Source organism: Gopherus evgoodei, chromosome 7, assembly GCF_007399415.2.
Source record: "Gopherus evgoodei ecotype Sinaloan lineage chromosome 7, rGopEvg1_v1.p, whole genome shotgun sequence".
NCBI classification, from domain to species: Eukaryota; Metazoa; Chordata; order Testudines; family Testudinidae; genus Gopherus; species Gopherus evgoodei.
In genome coordinates, this window is record NC_044328.1 from 61107785 (window position 1) to 61122978 (window position 15194).

The following is a 15194-nucleotide window of genomic DNA, read 5'->3' on the forward strand; positions in this document are numbered from 1 at the left end:
GATAACCTGGGCTATTAATTTGGCATATTTCACAAGAATTGCACTTACCCCACAAAAATAAATACATACCTTAAAATTTAAGACCAAAGCCCTGCCTCTCATGCATACGAAGTGCTTTATAAATTCCTGTAGTGATGCAAACCTTCTGTAAGGGGTCTGACCATTAGCTTTGCAGGACTGCAGGACTTACTAATATTCAAGTTCATTTCTTTGTACAGACTGATGGAAGTTGTACCATCAATACTTCTCACATACTAACCCTACTGAATGCTAATCATGCCTAGGACCTTGGTTTGTGTCTTCTATTTGTGGTAATTAAAACTTTATTTTTGGTGTTTGTCAGGGGTAATTGATTGACCTAATTTCCAGGTACAGTGATGAATTTTCTGCTCTTTGGGTAGCCAATTCTTCAAGCAATGGACCCAGTATGCAGTTTAGCTACACCTGAGGAAATAACCACCAAGACTTGGAGTATTTCTAAGTAGCAGGTGTGATTACCAGCGCAAGTAAACATGTGCTAGCCCTGCTCATGCTAATAGCAGCGTGGCTCCACTGGCCTGAGTATGTACCCAGGAAGTTGGGTGGCTTGCCAGAGCAGCTGCAGCCATGCTGCTATCTTTATTACACTAGCCTGAGCAGAACTAGCCCATGTACGTCTACCCAAGCTGGGAATCACACCATCCAGCTGGTGTGTAGACTTACCCTTTAACCAAAGGGAGCCTATGGCACATCCAGTAGATTGCTATGCAAAGCTAGAACACCCTAAACTATTCACTTCCAATTTCCATCCCATACAGACTCGTCTTACCTCCCGCCAAAGCCTCCACTTCCGGGATAGTTGGGTCTCCCGTACATGCCCTGCTGCATATAAGGTTGTGTGGAGCCTGCCTTGGCTGAAAACTGCTGCTGCTGCCCAGCAAACTGAGGGGAATTAATGCCAGGGTTGCTGGTAGTCATCCCAGAAGCCATGGGGTTTCCTGCTGGGTTCATAGGGTTATTGGCATTTGCCATTGGGTTTCCCAGCACCTATGAGGATAAATATTCAAAATAAGGAGAAAGCCTTTAGAGATATGGCTGCAAACAACGTTAGTTTGCTGTAGACATTAAAGTACAATCAACTAACCTATATACTCTGTACTCAAATGAGTCCAGGGTTCATTATGCTATATGTACAGAGGTATGTTAACTTCTTATGCGCTCTCCCTTGCCATTTTCTGATCCCTATCATTAGATTAGTCTCTCACTGAAGCTTCTGAAAAGTTATAATAAGGAACAGAAGACATCACATTTTTTAATCATGTCGAGAATCCATCCAAAAAAAGTGAAGAAACAAGAAACAACCGTGTCATTTGACAATTTGTTGGTCTCCAAGATGACAATTTGTTTTAAAAAAATATATATTTTGCTCCAACATAATGTCTTTGATGTAAGACCTCAAAATGACTTACAAATATTAATTAAGCCTCACAACTACTATAAAGTTTCTCCATTTTACCGATGACCAAACCAAACCTCTACGTCTACACTATGAGCGATGCTGTGATTCCCCTGCCCATGTAACGTGTACTTGTGTTAAGTCTCTTCGAGTTATCACAAGTACAAATAGCAACATAGCTGCAATGGAGGCACAGCTGAGCCGTACTTAGTACATATGCACTAGTTTCAGGCATGTTTCCACTCGGTACAGATCAGCTGTGCCTCCAGTGCTGCTGCTTGTGCTACTGTGGCTACAGTACTATTTACACTCATGCTACCTCGATGAGACTAACACAAGATGCTCACAGGAGATGGAGAATCACACCTCGAGCCCATAGGGTGGACATAGTTAAGGCATAAAGTGGTTCAGTGACTTGACTAATGTCACATTCAGTGTGTGGTCCTGGATCCAGCTCCTTTTCAAGTCAAGGGAAGTCTTTCTACTGGCTTCAATATCAGCTGGATGGAGATTTGAGTTTTTGACACAGCAAAGTGGTTGGGAATTTGCCAGCTGAATGATTTTCCAATGGAAAATGGAGTTTTCACAAAACTGAATTTTTCTGTGGCAAAATGTAAATTTCTCGGAAAAATGTCAATTTTCCACTAAAAAAATTGAAATGACAGCTCCTCAGCTCAAGAGAAAGCAAAATGGACAAGAACACTCCATTCAGGCAGCCAGACAGATGAAGCAGTGCTGGAGGAGAGGTGGAGAGCCAGGTGCTTGGCCTTTGACTCCTTGTTTGGAAGGCTCTGGTCAATTTCACTTTCTGCCTGCAGGGAAAAGGTGAAATTGACAAGAACTGTCCAGGCTGGGTCCCTGCAAACTAAAAAATTCCATTTCAGTTCTCCTGAAACAGAATTTTGCGGAAGTCCCTACTGTGAAAAGTTTTGTATTTTGGACTTTTCATCCCAATATGAGATGACATTTTGTTCAAAAATGCAAATTTTTTCACCGAAATGGATTTCCATTTTCTGGACAGCTACACTCTGGCACTAACCACTTAGCTCCTGCCTCTGTCTCAATGCTTCAGAACATTGCACCAGGCTAAATGAGAAAAGTTTTCTATTAAGGACTCAAGAAAAATGCTATAATAAACGTTAGGTCTGATAATCACCCCTTTCTTGTACAGAAAGCAAGTGATGCTTGCAACTGCCACCAATATAATCTGACACTTCCATCCACATAGTTAAATGTGTTACCAGCTCAAAATACATCAAACCCTAACATGTAGTCATTGTGCTGCCAGAAGAAGAAAATAAGTGGGAAAAAATACAGTTTTATAACAGTCCTTTCCTTTTTTTTCCTCTAATTTTTTTTTTCATTTTACTGACAAACATTTAACCAAAATGCATAGCTCAGAGTAACGAGCATAAAATGAAGCTTACCTGGCTTTGGGAGGTATTAGTCACACCCCATACTGTGGTGACCACTGATAAAGAACCTGGTGGTTGGTTGGTGTTTTGCTGCCAAGGAACAGAGTCATAGGGGAAAGACCCATCACTGTAAAACACAAACACACCAGAGTCATGGTTTGAAACAGTTAAATGAATGATGGTTGGGGAAGAGGGGATTGATCTCTTAACAGACAAAGGCAGATGGAGTAACCTTAACTCCTCTCCAACTCATCAGCTTTATAAGTATCATAGTATGTTTAAGAAATGGGCATTTTCTGTTTGGTTACAAGCAGAGCAATCACCACAGCATCAAAGCAGAAGGGAAATTAAGTTAATTCATTGCACATAAACCCATGTGGTGATGGATAAAATGAAGAGTTCACCCCTAAACTCTGCCACCTGCAGAAGTAAAAATAAACTCTTGGCCACAGCTTTCAACAATAAGAACATTAAGCTAGCTGGATATTTGGATGCATTCATTTTGCAAAAGTCATCCATCTCAAGCTCTTCAACAATCATTGCTTCAGCTGTCTCATTCCAATTCAATTAGGTTTTGAGACTAGACTGCAGCCCCACTGTCTGCAGTTGGTACCAGCATGGCCAGAAGAGCCTTTAAAGGAATAGCAGTCCAACAATAATTTTCAAAAAGTGAATTAAAATCCAGATGGCGTCCTACCGCACGATGGATGAGCTGTATGCCAAAAAATATTAGCTAATCAGTATTCTAGAAAATCAACTACTGAAACTAAAAATGCATCCTTTCAGATAACTATGTGGTAGAGAATACTGGGTTTTTCCATAAACTAAATCCAACAGATACAAGCAAGAAGCCTGTCACATACAAGTCTTGGGGCATATTGTACAGAGAAAGAATATGTAAATGTATATATTTTGAACTAAAACATGGTGTACATGCAATATAATTACTGGATAGGTCAAACCTCAGTTAAATAATCGGAGGTATAAATACAATATTGTTTCCTACATATCCTATTTAGCATTATTTGGTTCATGTTTTATTATTTATTACTTTTAAAAGTTGATTCTACGTTTATGACTTTTCCAGGTCATAAACTATTTAAGGAACACACATATAGTCCTTTTTTTTAAAAGAGATACTGACAAGCGGTTTAGGCCATGAATTCATTTTTAAACTAAATTACAAATTATAACTCTGACCTTGCAAATGCTTATCTAGCTATCTAAGAAACTCATACAACTCCCATTATCGTAGAATCTGAGTGCCCCACAATCTTTATCCTACAAGGCAGGGAAGTACTGTTATCATTTTCCAGCTGAGACACAGAAGTGTCATGCGGGGGTCTGTGCTGAGTAGAGAACTGAACACGGGTATCCGGCTACCACTCTGACCACTGGATGATCTTTCCATTCCCCTATGCCTCAGGACTACTTGAGTGTAAAACTGAGTTAATATGTATGTACTTGAAGGATCAAAAGATATAAATATTTTTCTTTTCAAAACTTGGTGTGAATATTATGGGGACTGGGATGCCCTTGTGTTAAGTACTGTACATTCATGCTCCTTGCCCCCAACGAGATTACAATCTAGTAACAGTAAAATTAATAATATAAATTAAAATTAAGTAATTAACATACATTTTAAAAAAGGCAGAATATCTTTAAAACTGTGTTTATCCAATTTTTAAAAACACTTTCTCCAGACTAGACAGGAAGTCCACCAAATCTACATTTTCTGTCTCATACAGCATATCGCAATGTTTCCCACTGCACAATGTTTCAGCATGATACAATATTTCTAATGCATGCAGCAGCAACATCCCTCCATCAACATTGCAAAAACTCATATTCAGCCTAGGATGGGAGATCCTCAGGGTTTGAGATTAGGGACTGATTTGGACTTCTGTTTTAATGCCTTCCACCTTTTTCCCTCTACTCATGTGATGTTTGCCACTTTTACTTCTTTCCTTACTCCTTTTGATGGATGTCTACACTGGCGTTCTGTAGTCATCTATGGTACATTCTGACATTTAAAGAGAAATCCTCCCCACACTGTTCTTGTTGAACAGCACAAGGGTAATTAAGTCTCTTCATTATACCCTGGAGGGCAGTGAGTCAGCCAGAGGCCACTAAAAGAATACTGACTAATTTAAAATAATGTTAATGAACCCGCACATGCTAGGGGTCAGCAGAGGTGGGCCAAGCAGCAGAGGAAGCCCTCAAATGAAAAGGAAGAGAAGGAAGGCGATTACTTCTCAGGCTATGAAGTAGCGATGCTGCAACCCAGGGCCACCCAGGGGGCAAATGGGGCAATTTGGCCCAGGCCCCGGGCCCCACGAGAATATAATATTCTATAGTTTTGCAACTTTTTTTTATGGAAGGGGCCCCCAAAATTTCTTTGCCCAAGGCCCCCTGAATCCTCTGGGCAGCCCTGCTGCAATCATTCACCACAGTGCAAAGAAGAAAGATATTAAAAAAATATTTCCTAGTTGCTAACACATATTGAAGCCAATGCTGTTGTCAGTCAATGCTGATGTCAAAGAGGTAAGTGAGGCTTTACGTTTAAATAACTTTTTAAAAATTCAAAGAACAGACAAACTAACACCATGAGTTGGTTTCAGATTTCCATATCAGACCTGGATTCACTTCTCTTCTCGACTCCTCTTCCAGGTTGACACAGGGTCGCAGGTGCCCATGATTCTTCACCACGCTTTTCAGTCCATGGCACAGGTTCATAGATCTTGAAGTTCCAGTCCTTTTCCCTTGACAGTCTTTCCATCGAACCTTCGGTCTTCCATGTCCTTTCTTGCTGTCCTCTTCCTCCTATGTTTTCTTTGCTTGTCGTTCTTCCAATCTTATCACACCCAGCCTACCAGGTAGAGTCCCAAGTTCATTTATCCCCTAATTTCTCCCAGGCACATGCTCTACCCTCCACTTGGCTGACATTCTCCTCAGCATATTATTTTCTACTACCTATATCTTCTTTTCTTCCAACTCCATAAGGCCCACTGTTTCCAAACCATAGAGCAGGCAGGGACAAACACATGCAGCATAGATCTTTTCTTTCAGTTTGTTACTTACTTGCCAGTTCCGCAGTACTCCTGTCACCTTTTTCACTGCCACTCACGCACACTGGGTTCTTATTTTCAGTTCTTCAGCTCTCCCTCTGATAGCACAAAGTGTACTTCCCAAGTACACTAATTCTTTCTTATGATTCAGCTTCTCACCTGAAACTTCCATCAGTAGCTCTTCTTCCACTTCTTCAGTTTTCTTTGTGTTTAACTTTCAGAGTATGATCTTCAAACTCAAATGCCCACTCTGATACCAATTCATCAATTCCTCTTTGCCGTCAGCAAAAAAGGGCTAGATTGTCAACACGCATTAGTTTTCTCTGTCTCGTCACAGGCTCGAATCTTTTACTAGTTGCCTCCATAGCTAAGATGAAGTGAAGTGGACTCGCCACACTGCCATGTCTTAATCCCACCATCACCTCAAAATGCTTCAAAATTCCAAGTGCTATCACCATATTTCCTGACCCTCAATACAACAACTCCGTATCATCTCCACTTCTTGAAGTCCCGCTGCCATCCATCTCAATACTCCAAACACCAACTCCTGCAGAACCAACTCATGGGCTTTCTCAAGATCAATAAATGCAACTCAGCAATTACACCCTCCACTTATTATTCTTTCAAACTTCTGTCTCACTGCAAATGTCCTTCCCTTCCTAAAAACATGTTGCTCCTCTCCTACATTTTCCTCCACCTTACCCTCAAACTTGCCTGCAAAACTCTCTCAAGGAATTTGAGGGTAGACTTAACAAAGTGATGCCCCCAGTAGGCATTGGGATCATTTGCGTCACCTGTACTCTTCTAAAGAGGCACAATCAATCCTGTTCTCCAGTCTGGTATCCTTATTTGATCCCAGTAAACACACAGTAATCTATAAAACCTCTTTACTCTAGTACTTCCAGCTACCTTGATCATATCAACAATTATGTTATCTTCACATCTGCTTTACCATTCTTCATCTTATTCAGTGCTGCTTCTTCTTCACGTACAGAGACTGATATTTGTTGAAACATCCCCATAATTACTGACGGTGTTTGAGCTTGCAAATCTTCTTCTCATTTAATAACCTTTGAAAACATCTTTTGCATACCACTACTACCTCTTTAGACTAAGTCACTGATTTCTTCATCTCTTGTGCTTCATTGTTTCTTTTTTGCCAACCTAAAAATAAGCTTCCTGCCATCATCTTCCTTCAGTTTTCTGTACAAATTCCTCTTCAGCCTCCAATCTTGCGTTAGCAACTTCCTTTTTTTCCTGTTTGAATTTTTGATTGTTTCATTATCAAAACCTGCTTCCTCAAACTCTTTGAATAATATTTTTTTTCTTTTTAACTTCTCTGGTACATCACATTCTATCACCAACTTGTTCTCCAAAAGTACCCTATCTTTCCACTCATTCTGCCACATATTATCTCCATGAAAAGTTCTTCAAAATTCCTCTGTTCTCCTCCCACTTACTTCATTGCCATTGGCATGAAAGCCTTCACTGACCTTTTGGCAAAACTTTTTCTTCCTTCCTTATATAACCATCAATGAAATTTCTTCCTCAATTTCATCTTTCCTCAGGTTGCTGTCGGATTCCAGCTATTAATACTGTATGTTGTTCTGCTACATATTTACTTTATCTTTTTCACCATTTTCCTGCGTCTGATGACGTGGGTATTGACCCACGAAAGCTTATGCTCCAATACGTCTGTTAGTCTATAAGGTGCCACAGGACACTCTGTCAGTTTTTACAAATCCAGACTACCATGGCTACCTCTCTGATACATTTTCAAATGTCCTCTTCTTATCAAAGTACAGTCTACACAGTCTTTACTTTTTCCACTGTAGTACGCTACCAGGCAGGATTTTCTTTTTAAAATCCATGTAGTCATCACTGAAAACCCATTAAACACACACCACTCAATTCACTTCTTTCCTTCTGCATTTCTTTTATCAAAGCCAAATTTCCCAATTCTTCTTCTACTGGGCTCCCTTCACCAAAATTATAGTTAAATCTTCACCGACCACTAACAAAAATTATTACTCTCAACCACACCAGTCATCATGTCAGACAAGGATTGTTAGCTAAATTCACTATGAGAAGTCACTGCATGAAAAATGAGGTTTATGTAGTGAATAGAAACCAGTGACTTGCAATGATTCACACGATTTGTGGCATTTATTTGGAAATACTCTGTGTATGTGTAAATGAAGATTTATTTTTAAAAAGGGTTTACATAACTAACACTAATTTGTAAGTTCACTTGTTAATGCAAATAAGTGTATGTGTATCAGACACTCCATTTACACACCTCCACTTAATGAGAGAGGAGTGATTCACATTGCTTTTTTGTGCACGGAGAGGGTTAGGTTTGTTTAGACAATTACTTACCTTTATGTTTATAAACCATTTATCTTAATAAAAATAGTCAGTTTAAACATAGCAAATACATTAGCTACAGTATGTAAATGGGCAGCTTTGTTCATGAGGTAATAAACATATGATTTACATGGTCAAGGATTTGCAAAAGGTAATCTAACAAAGAATACTAATGAAGATGTATGAAAGATTCTTGGTGATGCATCTGTATTAGCATCAACGACAACTACTGAAATAAAGATGTAATACAAATCTCACAGCAAAGTTAAAGTGAAGGAAGGGGAAAGGACAGACTAGATAACCTTTAAAATGATTCCAGTCCATGTATATGCTGTGATGAACATACTTCTCTTGTTACCTTTTTCCTGTTTTATGGTTCTGGGGTTCCCAACAAAGCTCTAAAGACTGATGGAGACATAACCCACATGCACTTTATAGCACTAGGCATTAGCTTTTCTGAAAAAAAATCACTTTCACTTCAAAGTTAGGCTACGGTTATGCATAAACCCAGCTATTTCATGCAATTAGGCTCCCAGCAATTTCTTTCCATTTTTTTCCCCCAAGTCTGCTCTCCAGTTTTGGTTGAATCTCTGTTATTTGAGGCATAGGTGCTCTCCTTGGCTTAACTACAGCATCTGCAAAACGGCTAATACATAAAAACAGTCATTTAAACATACTATCGGCACCAGAGATCCTTGGAATGACAGTGATGTGGACAGACAACGGCCATCACAATACTTACTGTCATTTCTCCCATTTCCTTGTCCGTTAGTCAGCTATGAACACCTACAGAAACATTTGGTTGCAGAGAGTTGAAATTCCAGAGTTCAAAACTAGACCAACTTCCTTGGCTCCTTTTCCACGATCAATTAAATGAAACCAGTGTGGTCTACTAGATAGCATGCTGGACTGGGACTCAACAGATTTAGATGCTATTCCTGGATTTGTTGTTTGATTGACCTCGGGCACGTCGCTTTGCCTCTCTGTGCTTTTCTTTTGCCTTTCCGCAGTCTTATAGTTAGATTATAGCTCCTTGGAGCAGAATCTGCCTCTTACTATGTGTACATATAGTCCTTAGCACAATAGGTTCTCAACCTTGGTTATGGCCTCTGGGTGCTATTACTGTAATACAAATTAAATATTTATTATTATTAATAATAAATATCCTCCCCCCAATCCATAAAACAAAACAAAAACCATTACACCTACAATGGATAAATTGAGTGAGAAAAGGAAATAAACCCTCAAGCCTCTCTTGTACCAATTAAAGGATTTCTTATTATATGCCTATAAATTTAATAGCTTTATGACTTTCTACTCTATTTTATTTAATGTTTATCTGAGATTCTCTATAACTGCTATATAAGTTAACTAATGACACATTGCCATCAATGAGCCCACTTAGTTAGGTCACCATTGTAAATTTAGTGTAAACTTATTTCAATGGTTTCTTATTGCAGAAGATATGTTATATTACTAAATACACACACTGAATTCAAACATTCTTTAGATTTTTCAGTGTGCTCACTGCATAGTGTGAATTTTAGTGTCACCAGGCTTCTCTGCTTCATTCCTTTTGTCTACATGAATAGAACTATGTTCAGTAAAAATGAAATTACAAAAATGGACAGAACTCCATTAATAACTTAGTTTTGATAACAGTAGAAGACTTCAGAAAGGAAATCAGATTGTATCTCACCACAGCTCTGAAACTAGGGGTTCCGGTAACCTTTTCAATATATACTGAAGCAAGTCAAAAATTTTCTTCATAAATTATTTTTGGATGAAGAATGGCTTTTGTAGTGGTCAACACAGAAATTCCCATGGGAAATAGCTGATTGCGGGAAAATTTTGGGAACCCCCAACTTGAAAATCAAAATGCTTCTGCTTTTGGCAATCAAAACCAAAACATTCTCAGGTTTTAGTTTTTCAACAACCTCCCAAAACTTCTGAAGAAAACTTTTGATGTTTTCCACTTTATTGAAATTATTCACAGGAACAAAAACGAACTCCTGAGTAGCTGTAAGACACACACATGAGTTGTAACACATGTATGTATGTGTACAGTGCACTGTTCATTCAGCAGAATGTAGAGTACACACCTGCAGAGTCCCCCTAGCACAGGTATAAACAGCACGGTAGTTGATGGGGCATGACTGAGGCAAGAAAAGACACACCTCAAGGGTGTGGGTATGTATGCAAGCACATATCATATATGGTCTCTACTTGCCCAAACCATGTCTTTCTGTCTCCTCTGCAGCACTGTGGCGTCCTTCTGCCTCCCTGCGTCTGGATCCTTTCCCTGCTACAAGGAAAGACTCCCTGTGGTGGGAAAGGATCTGGTTGAGGGAAGGCAATGGAGAAAGGCTTAGGCAGCTCCTTGCCCTGGAGCCTTTCCATGCTGCAGGAAGAGGCTCTGCCATAGCCTTTCCTCCCCACAATGAGCTGCTGAAGCTTCCTCTAACGCCAGAGACTTTCACTGACACATGTAGCTACACACCAGAGCGTGGACACAGCCTGCCTTTCACTGCAGTGTGTAGCTACACATATGTTATGCCACTGCCAGTTGTGTGCAGTGTAGACGTAGGCCCTCCAACACCCCCACAGATGGAGTGTCCCAATTTGGAGCTCTTTTGGTTTAGAGTCAATTTAAAAAAAAATAAAAATAAAGCATTATTATTATCAACATTTTATCAAAAGCTATCACATGTTCATTTAGGCTATTTTTTATGTAGATTTTAAAAAACACTGCATACCGTACAGAAACATACAAATACATATTTACATATAAGCACAGATAGTCTTAACTTTGAATATCGATACATTTGAAGCTTGGCACTATGAATGCTGTGAGTTGTAATGGGATGCTTTTCTGTCTGGGGCTGGCCAGACCCTGGATATATGCGAGATAGGGACCAGAATGGAAGCAATGGCATGGGAATGGGCAGAAGGACCACATACATTTGATTAATTCATTTTTATTAACGATTTAGGGTGTAGCCCAGGCGATCCAAGCCAACAGGGACATCTAAGGAGTCAGTGTAAGGACAACAAATAATATCTCCATTTATGTAATATCCTCTAAAAACTGGTTTTACTTGTTTATATATATGATAGAGAATGAAATAAAAGAACCCAAGCATGATGGTGTCATGGTGTAAAGGTTTGTATTAGCGTAAGTTTGGGGTGGCTACAATACTTTGACTATTGAAGCTATAGTGAATTCTGCAGCTCTTCCTAAAATAAAAGTCAATATTTATTTAATATTGTCATTTGTATTATGGTCATTCTTAGTGGCCCTCATCATGAATTTGGACCCCACAGTGCATACAAATATATAATGAAGAGGTGGTCTTTGCCCCAAGCACCATAAAAACTTTATCTCATTCCACATCACTGACTAGTCTGAATATGTCACATGTTATAGAAAAGCTATTTTAGAAATGTTTCAAAAGGTTCTTGAGACTATTTTTTGTATAATCTCCACCAGACTTTCTTAGTAGCATGAGTATAAAAGCACAAACCACAGAGGGGAAGACAAAATATAATTTTTCAACTTCAAAAATTATCCCAAAGATGTTTTCTATACATAAAAACGTCTAATATGATCTCTCTCAAACTTCCCAACAAAATACATGTGTTGTGTCTCTTTTTGGAAGGCTCTGAATCTCCCATTTCCAATGGCATTAAAGCAGGCATTTCTAGCGCTACATGGTTGACAAAGACCTGCCTGAACCCCAGTGGTCCAGGAATGCTGACTATATTGGGCCATGGACCAGTGTAAATTGGATTGGAAGGGGGTTAGGAATTCCACTTTTGGGTGGAAAAAAAGGAAGAGTTTTTCTGGCTGGTTGTTGGTGGGGGAGGGAGGGAAGTAGCTAATTGAAACTGTTCTAGGCAGACAATTTGTCCGGTTTTAAGCGGGACAGTCCTGTTTTTAAATGGTTTGTCCCCTGTCCATTTCTGAGACAAAATCAGATGTGGCTTTGTCCGGTATCAAAGATGGGGGCTGCCAGTTTCAAGAGTGTGCTACTTTGCCTCTGCTGTGACCTTGTATACATCATGTGTGTAAGGTCACACCGATTGGGGCTTGGTGTGCTCTTCAAAATGGTGTCCTCCATGCATGCAAGGTCATGCCAGCATGGATGGACCCATCCATGCTGTTCCAGGAAGTACTGGAATGTCTGGTATTATTGGAATGCAAGAGTGGCCACCCTAAAACTGCTCTGAGGTTTGGAATGTCACTCCCCATAAACATTAGTCAGCGGGCAGAAGGCAGGTGACATAGTGAAGAGGTGCATGATAAATGCAGTTCATAACATGGCTCTGCAATTTAGCACATGGCTAACACCACCAAATGCACACAGATGTTCATTAACCACCATCGCTACTGAAATTCAGTTATTTTTAGGGTGGAATCTGGTGGATGTTTAACACTTCAAAATTAAACCTGGAGGTCGGAGGAGGTTGGTACCTCTGGATACTGTGTGACTTGAACATTTTTTCTTTGTGTGTGCAATGGACTGAGCCTGTGAGGCCTACATAGCCTATGTATTGCATTGGGGTTACTTGCATAGTAAGACACTACTCAACATGAGTTAGGGTATTGGGATCTGATTCTCTATATCTGATTATGAATCAGGCCCAAGTATTTCCCTTATAAATAAATACATGTTTCTTAACCTGAATACAAACTACACACAGAATCCTGTTATATTATATATTCCACATGTCTAGACACATGTGCATGCAAACATACACAGCTATATGCAACTTAGTTCTGGTTGTGTAGAACAAATGACAACAAAGCTATGCAGTTAAGAAACAAACACACTCCCTGCATCAAAAAGAAGCTGGATGGGGTTATCACCATATGACATTGTGGGACTACAACATCCACTCTGATTAAAGAAGAAAGATTAAAGCATCACATCCAATTCTGTCGTAGACCATGCAATGTGCTATCACAGTCGCAGATTACAGTTACAAATTCCACCACTAATGGCTGTTATTAACATGCCACCTGTTACCTTTTCTAAGATGTTAAAAAATATCTTAACAACATTTTCAGCTTGACAAAAGCAGTTTAATTTTTATTGCTTTTCAAAGTACAGCCAGACCCACGTCTTATTTATCTCACATGTGCCAGAATGCAAAACCAATTCCTCAGTTTCCCCCCCAGTCAGTTGCAAGGCATTAATTTTGCTCTGGTTTATCAATATACCTGGGATTCCATATCCGATTGCTCCTTTGCAATAAAAAAAAACAACAACACACACCCACCCAGTATTCTACCATTGCCTGTTGCCTTGGTAATCCAAATGCCTGGGTACTCGCTGATTATCGGAGAACGAGACTCGCATTGTTCACACCGCAGCGCGTCTGCTATGTTAATGTGAGATAATGGCAGCCAGAAGACTCCTTTTGTTCCCAGCTTTGCTGTTTATTCATAATGCCTGGAGGTCAGCGGCTGCTACAACAACCCAGGAAGGAACCGCTGAAAGCGTGAGCAGATTCCACTTCTGCTTTTGCTACTGAGACAGCGGGTGGGGGGATGCACAGAAATAAGACTACTGGAAGATCTGCAGAGAGTCTGACTCAGACAGAAGGTGCAGCAGCAACCAGGAGGGTTTGATGCAATTGCACTTCTGAGATTAGATACGAAGTTAATTTATTCTCCCCCAAAAAGCAGAAAAATTGCTTTCTTAAAAAAAAAATCCCTACTGTAACTGAGGCCGTTGATGAATTATTTTCGATGGAAAAATCACAATGAGATTAGCTTGGTTTTGAATTTCAGACGCGAGTTCAGGGGCTGATCGATTTGCAGTTCAGATACCTCAACACCTCTGAATAGAAGGAAATTACTGAATGAGCAGCTTGTGCCTTTTGATCGGAACCAATGAATATTTTTTTTTTAATTTCGATTTCTAGGACAGAACAAATTGGCCCACGTCCAGAGGAAGAGATGGATCTTTTAGAATGAAGCAAAGTAATTAAGTAAAATGTGTGGATGGATTTTCCTTTGTTTTACTTTGAGATGCAGTTTGTGGACTAATTCCTTAGTAGTCTAAGACAAACACAGCAGAGTGCTTCCACAGAGATCAGGGATGTGAGTATGTTGTGTTAACACAGAGAGTCAGATTAGCCAGGGGTGACTATACTGGAGTGGTTCAAACGCGGGGAGGGAGGTGGAAAGCCTTCCCTATGCAAATATGACTTCACTGTTCGGGTGTGACTAAACTTCATGGCATGTAAAGGACAGGTTTGAGAAATGTCAACAGAAGTCTTTAATACTTTGCCTGTCAAAATGATTTGGAAAATGCTATTGCTTTGAAACAATGACAGCGGCAAACAAACTATCACATCATATCTCCTTTGACATGGCAAGTGGTAAATGAGACCATGAACAGGAATTCTTTACTTAGCATGGTGGGAGATGAGTAAATTCAAATCTCTTGGCTAATGTGTTTTCCTCAATCTTTTAACAGCCTCTTTATTTGAAGATATAACCAATGCCCATTAAAAGCATTGTCAGTATCTAATTAATTTCACAGATACATCTGTACAGGTTGTTGATGTGCTCTGTCTTTTGAACAGAGTCTTTGTTGTTATCGCTAATGAAACACAGGCAGTGATTTTAGCTAGAGTTCCTACCCACTTTAATTTAGGGAACCATTAGAAAAGCTCTCCATCACTTCAATTACTAGTGACTACTTCCTTTTCTTCCCACTGTGAAATTTAGAGAAATTTGAGAGCCCAAGCGTATGAGAATGTTAAAAAAAAAAAAAAAAAAAAAAAAAGATAGTCATAGATCAGGAATTTATTCCTTTTATAATTGCAACCCTAACTGAGGTAACTTATTGAGGATGTAATTGAGGAGATTCATATTTTCATCCAAGTGAATTAACT

General features: G+C 39.5%; 1 protein-coding gene across 18 annotated transcripts in view; it reads right to left on the minus strand.

Annotated features, from left to right (window-relative positions):
- The window catches only part of ZMIZ1 (zinc finger MIZ-type containing 1), a 508413-nt gene that overhangs the window by 38854 nt on the left and 454365 nt on the right, over window positions 1-15194 (minus strand). For all 18 annotated transcript variants that reach the window (XM_030569259.1, XM_030569249.1, XM_030569248.1 and 15 more), the window contains 2 exons: window positions 2863-2977; window positions 809-1026 (listed from right to left, as the gene is read on the minus strand). In XM_030569259.1, the coding sequence (XP_030425119.1) occupies window positions 809-1026; window positions 2863-2977 (333 nt within the window). The remainder of the gene's footprint in view (window positions 1-808; window positions 1027-2862; window positions 2978-15194) is intronic.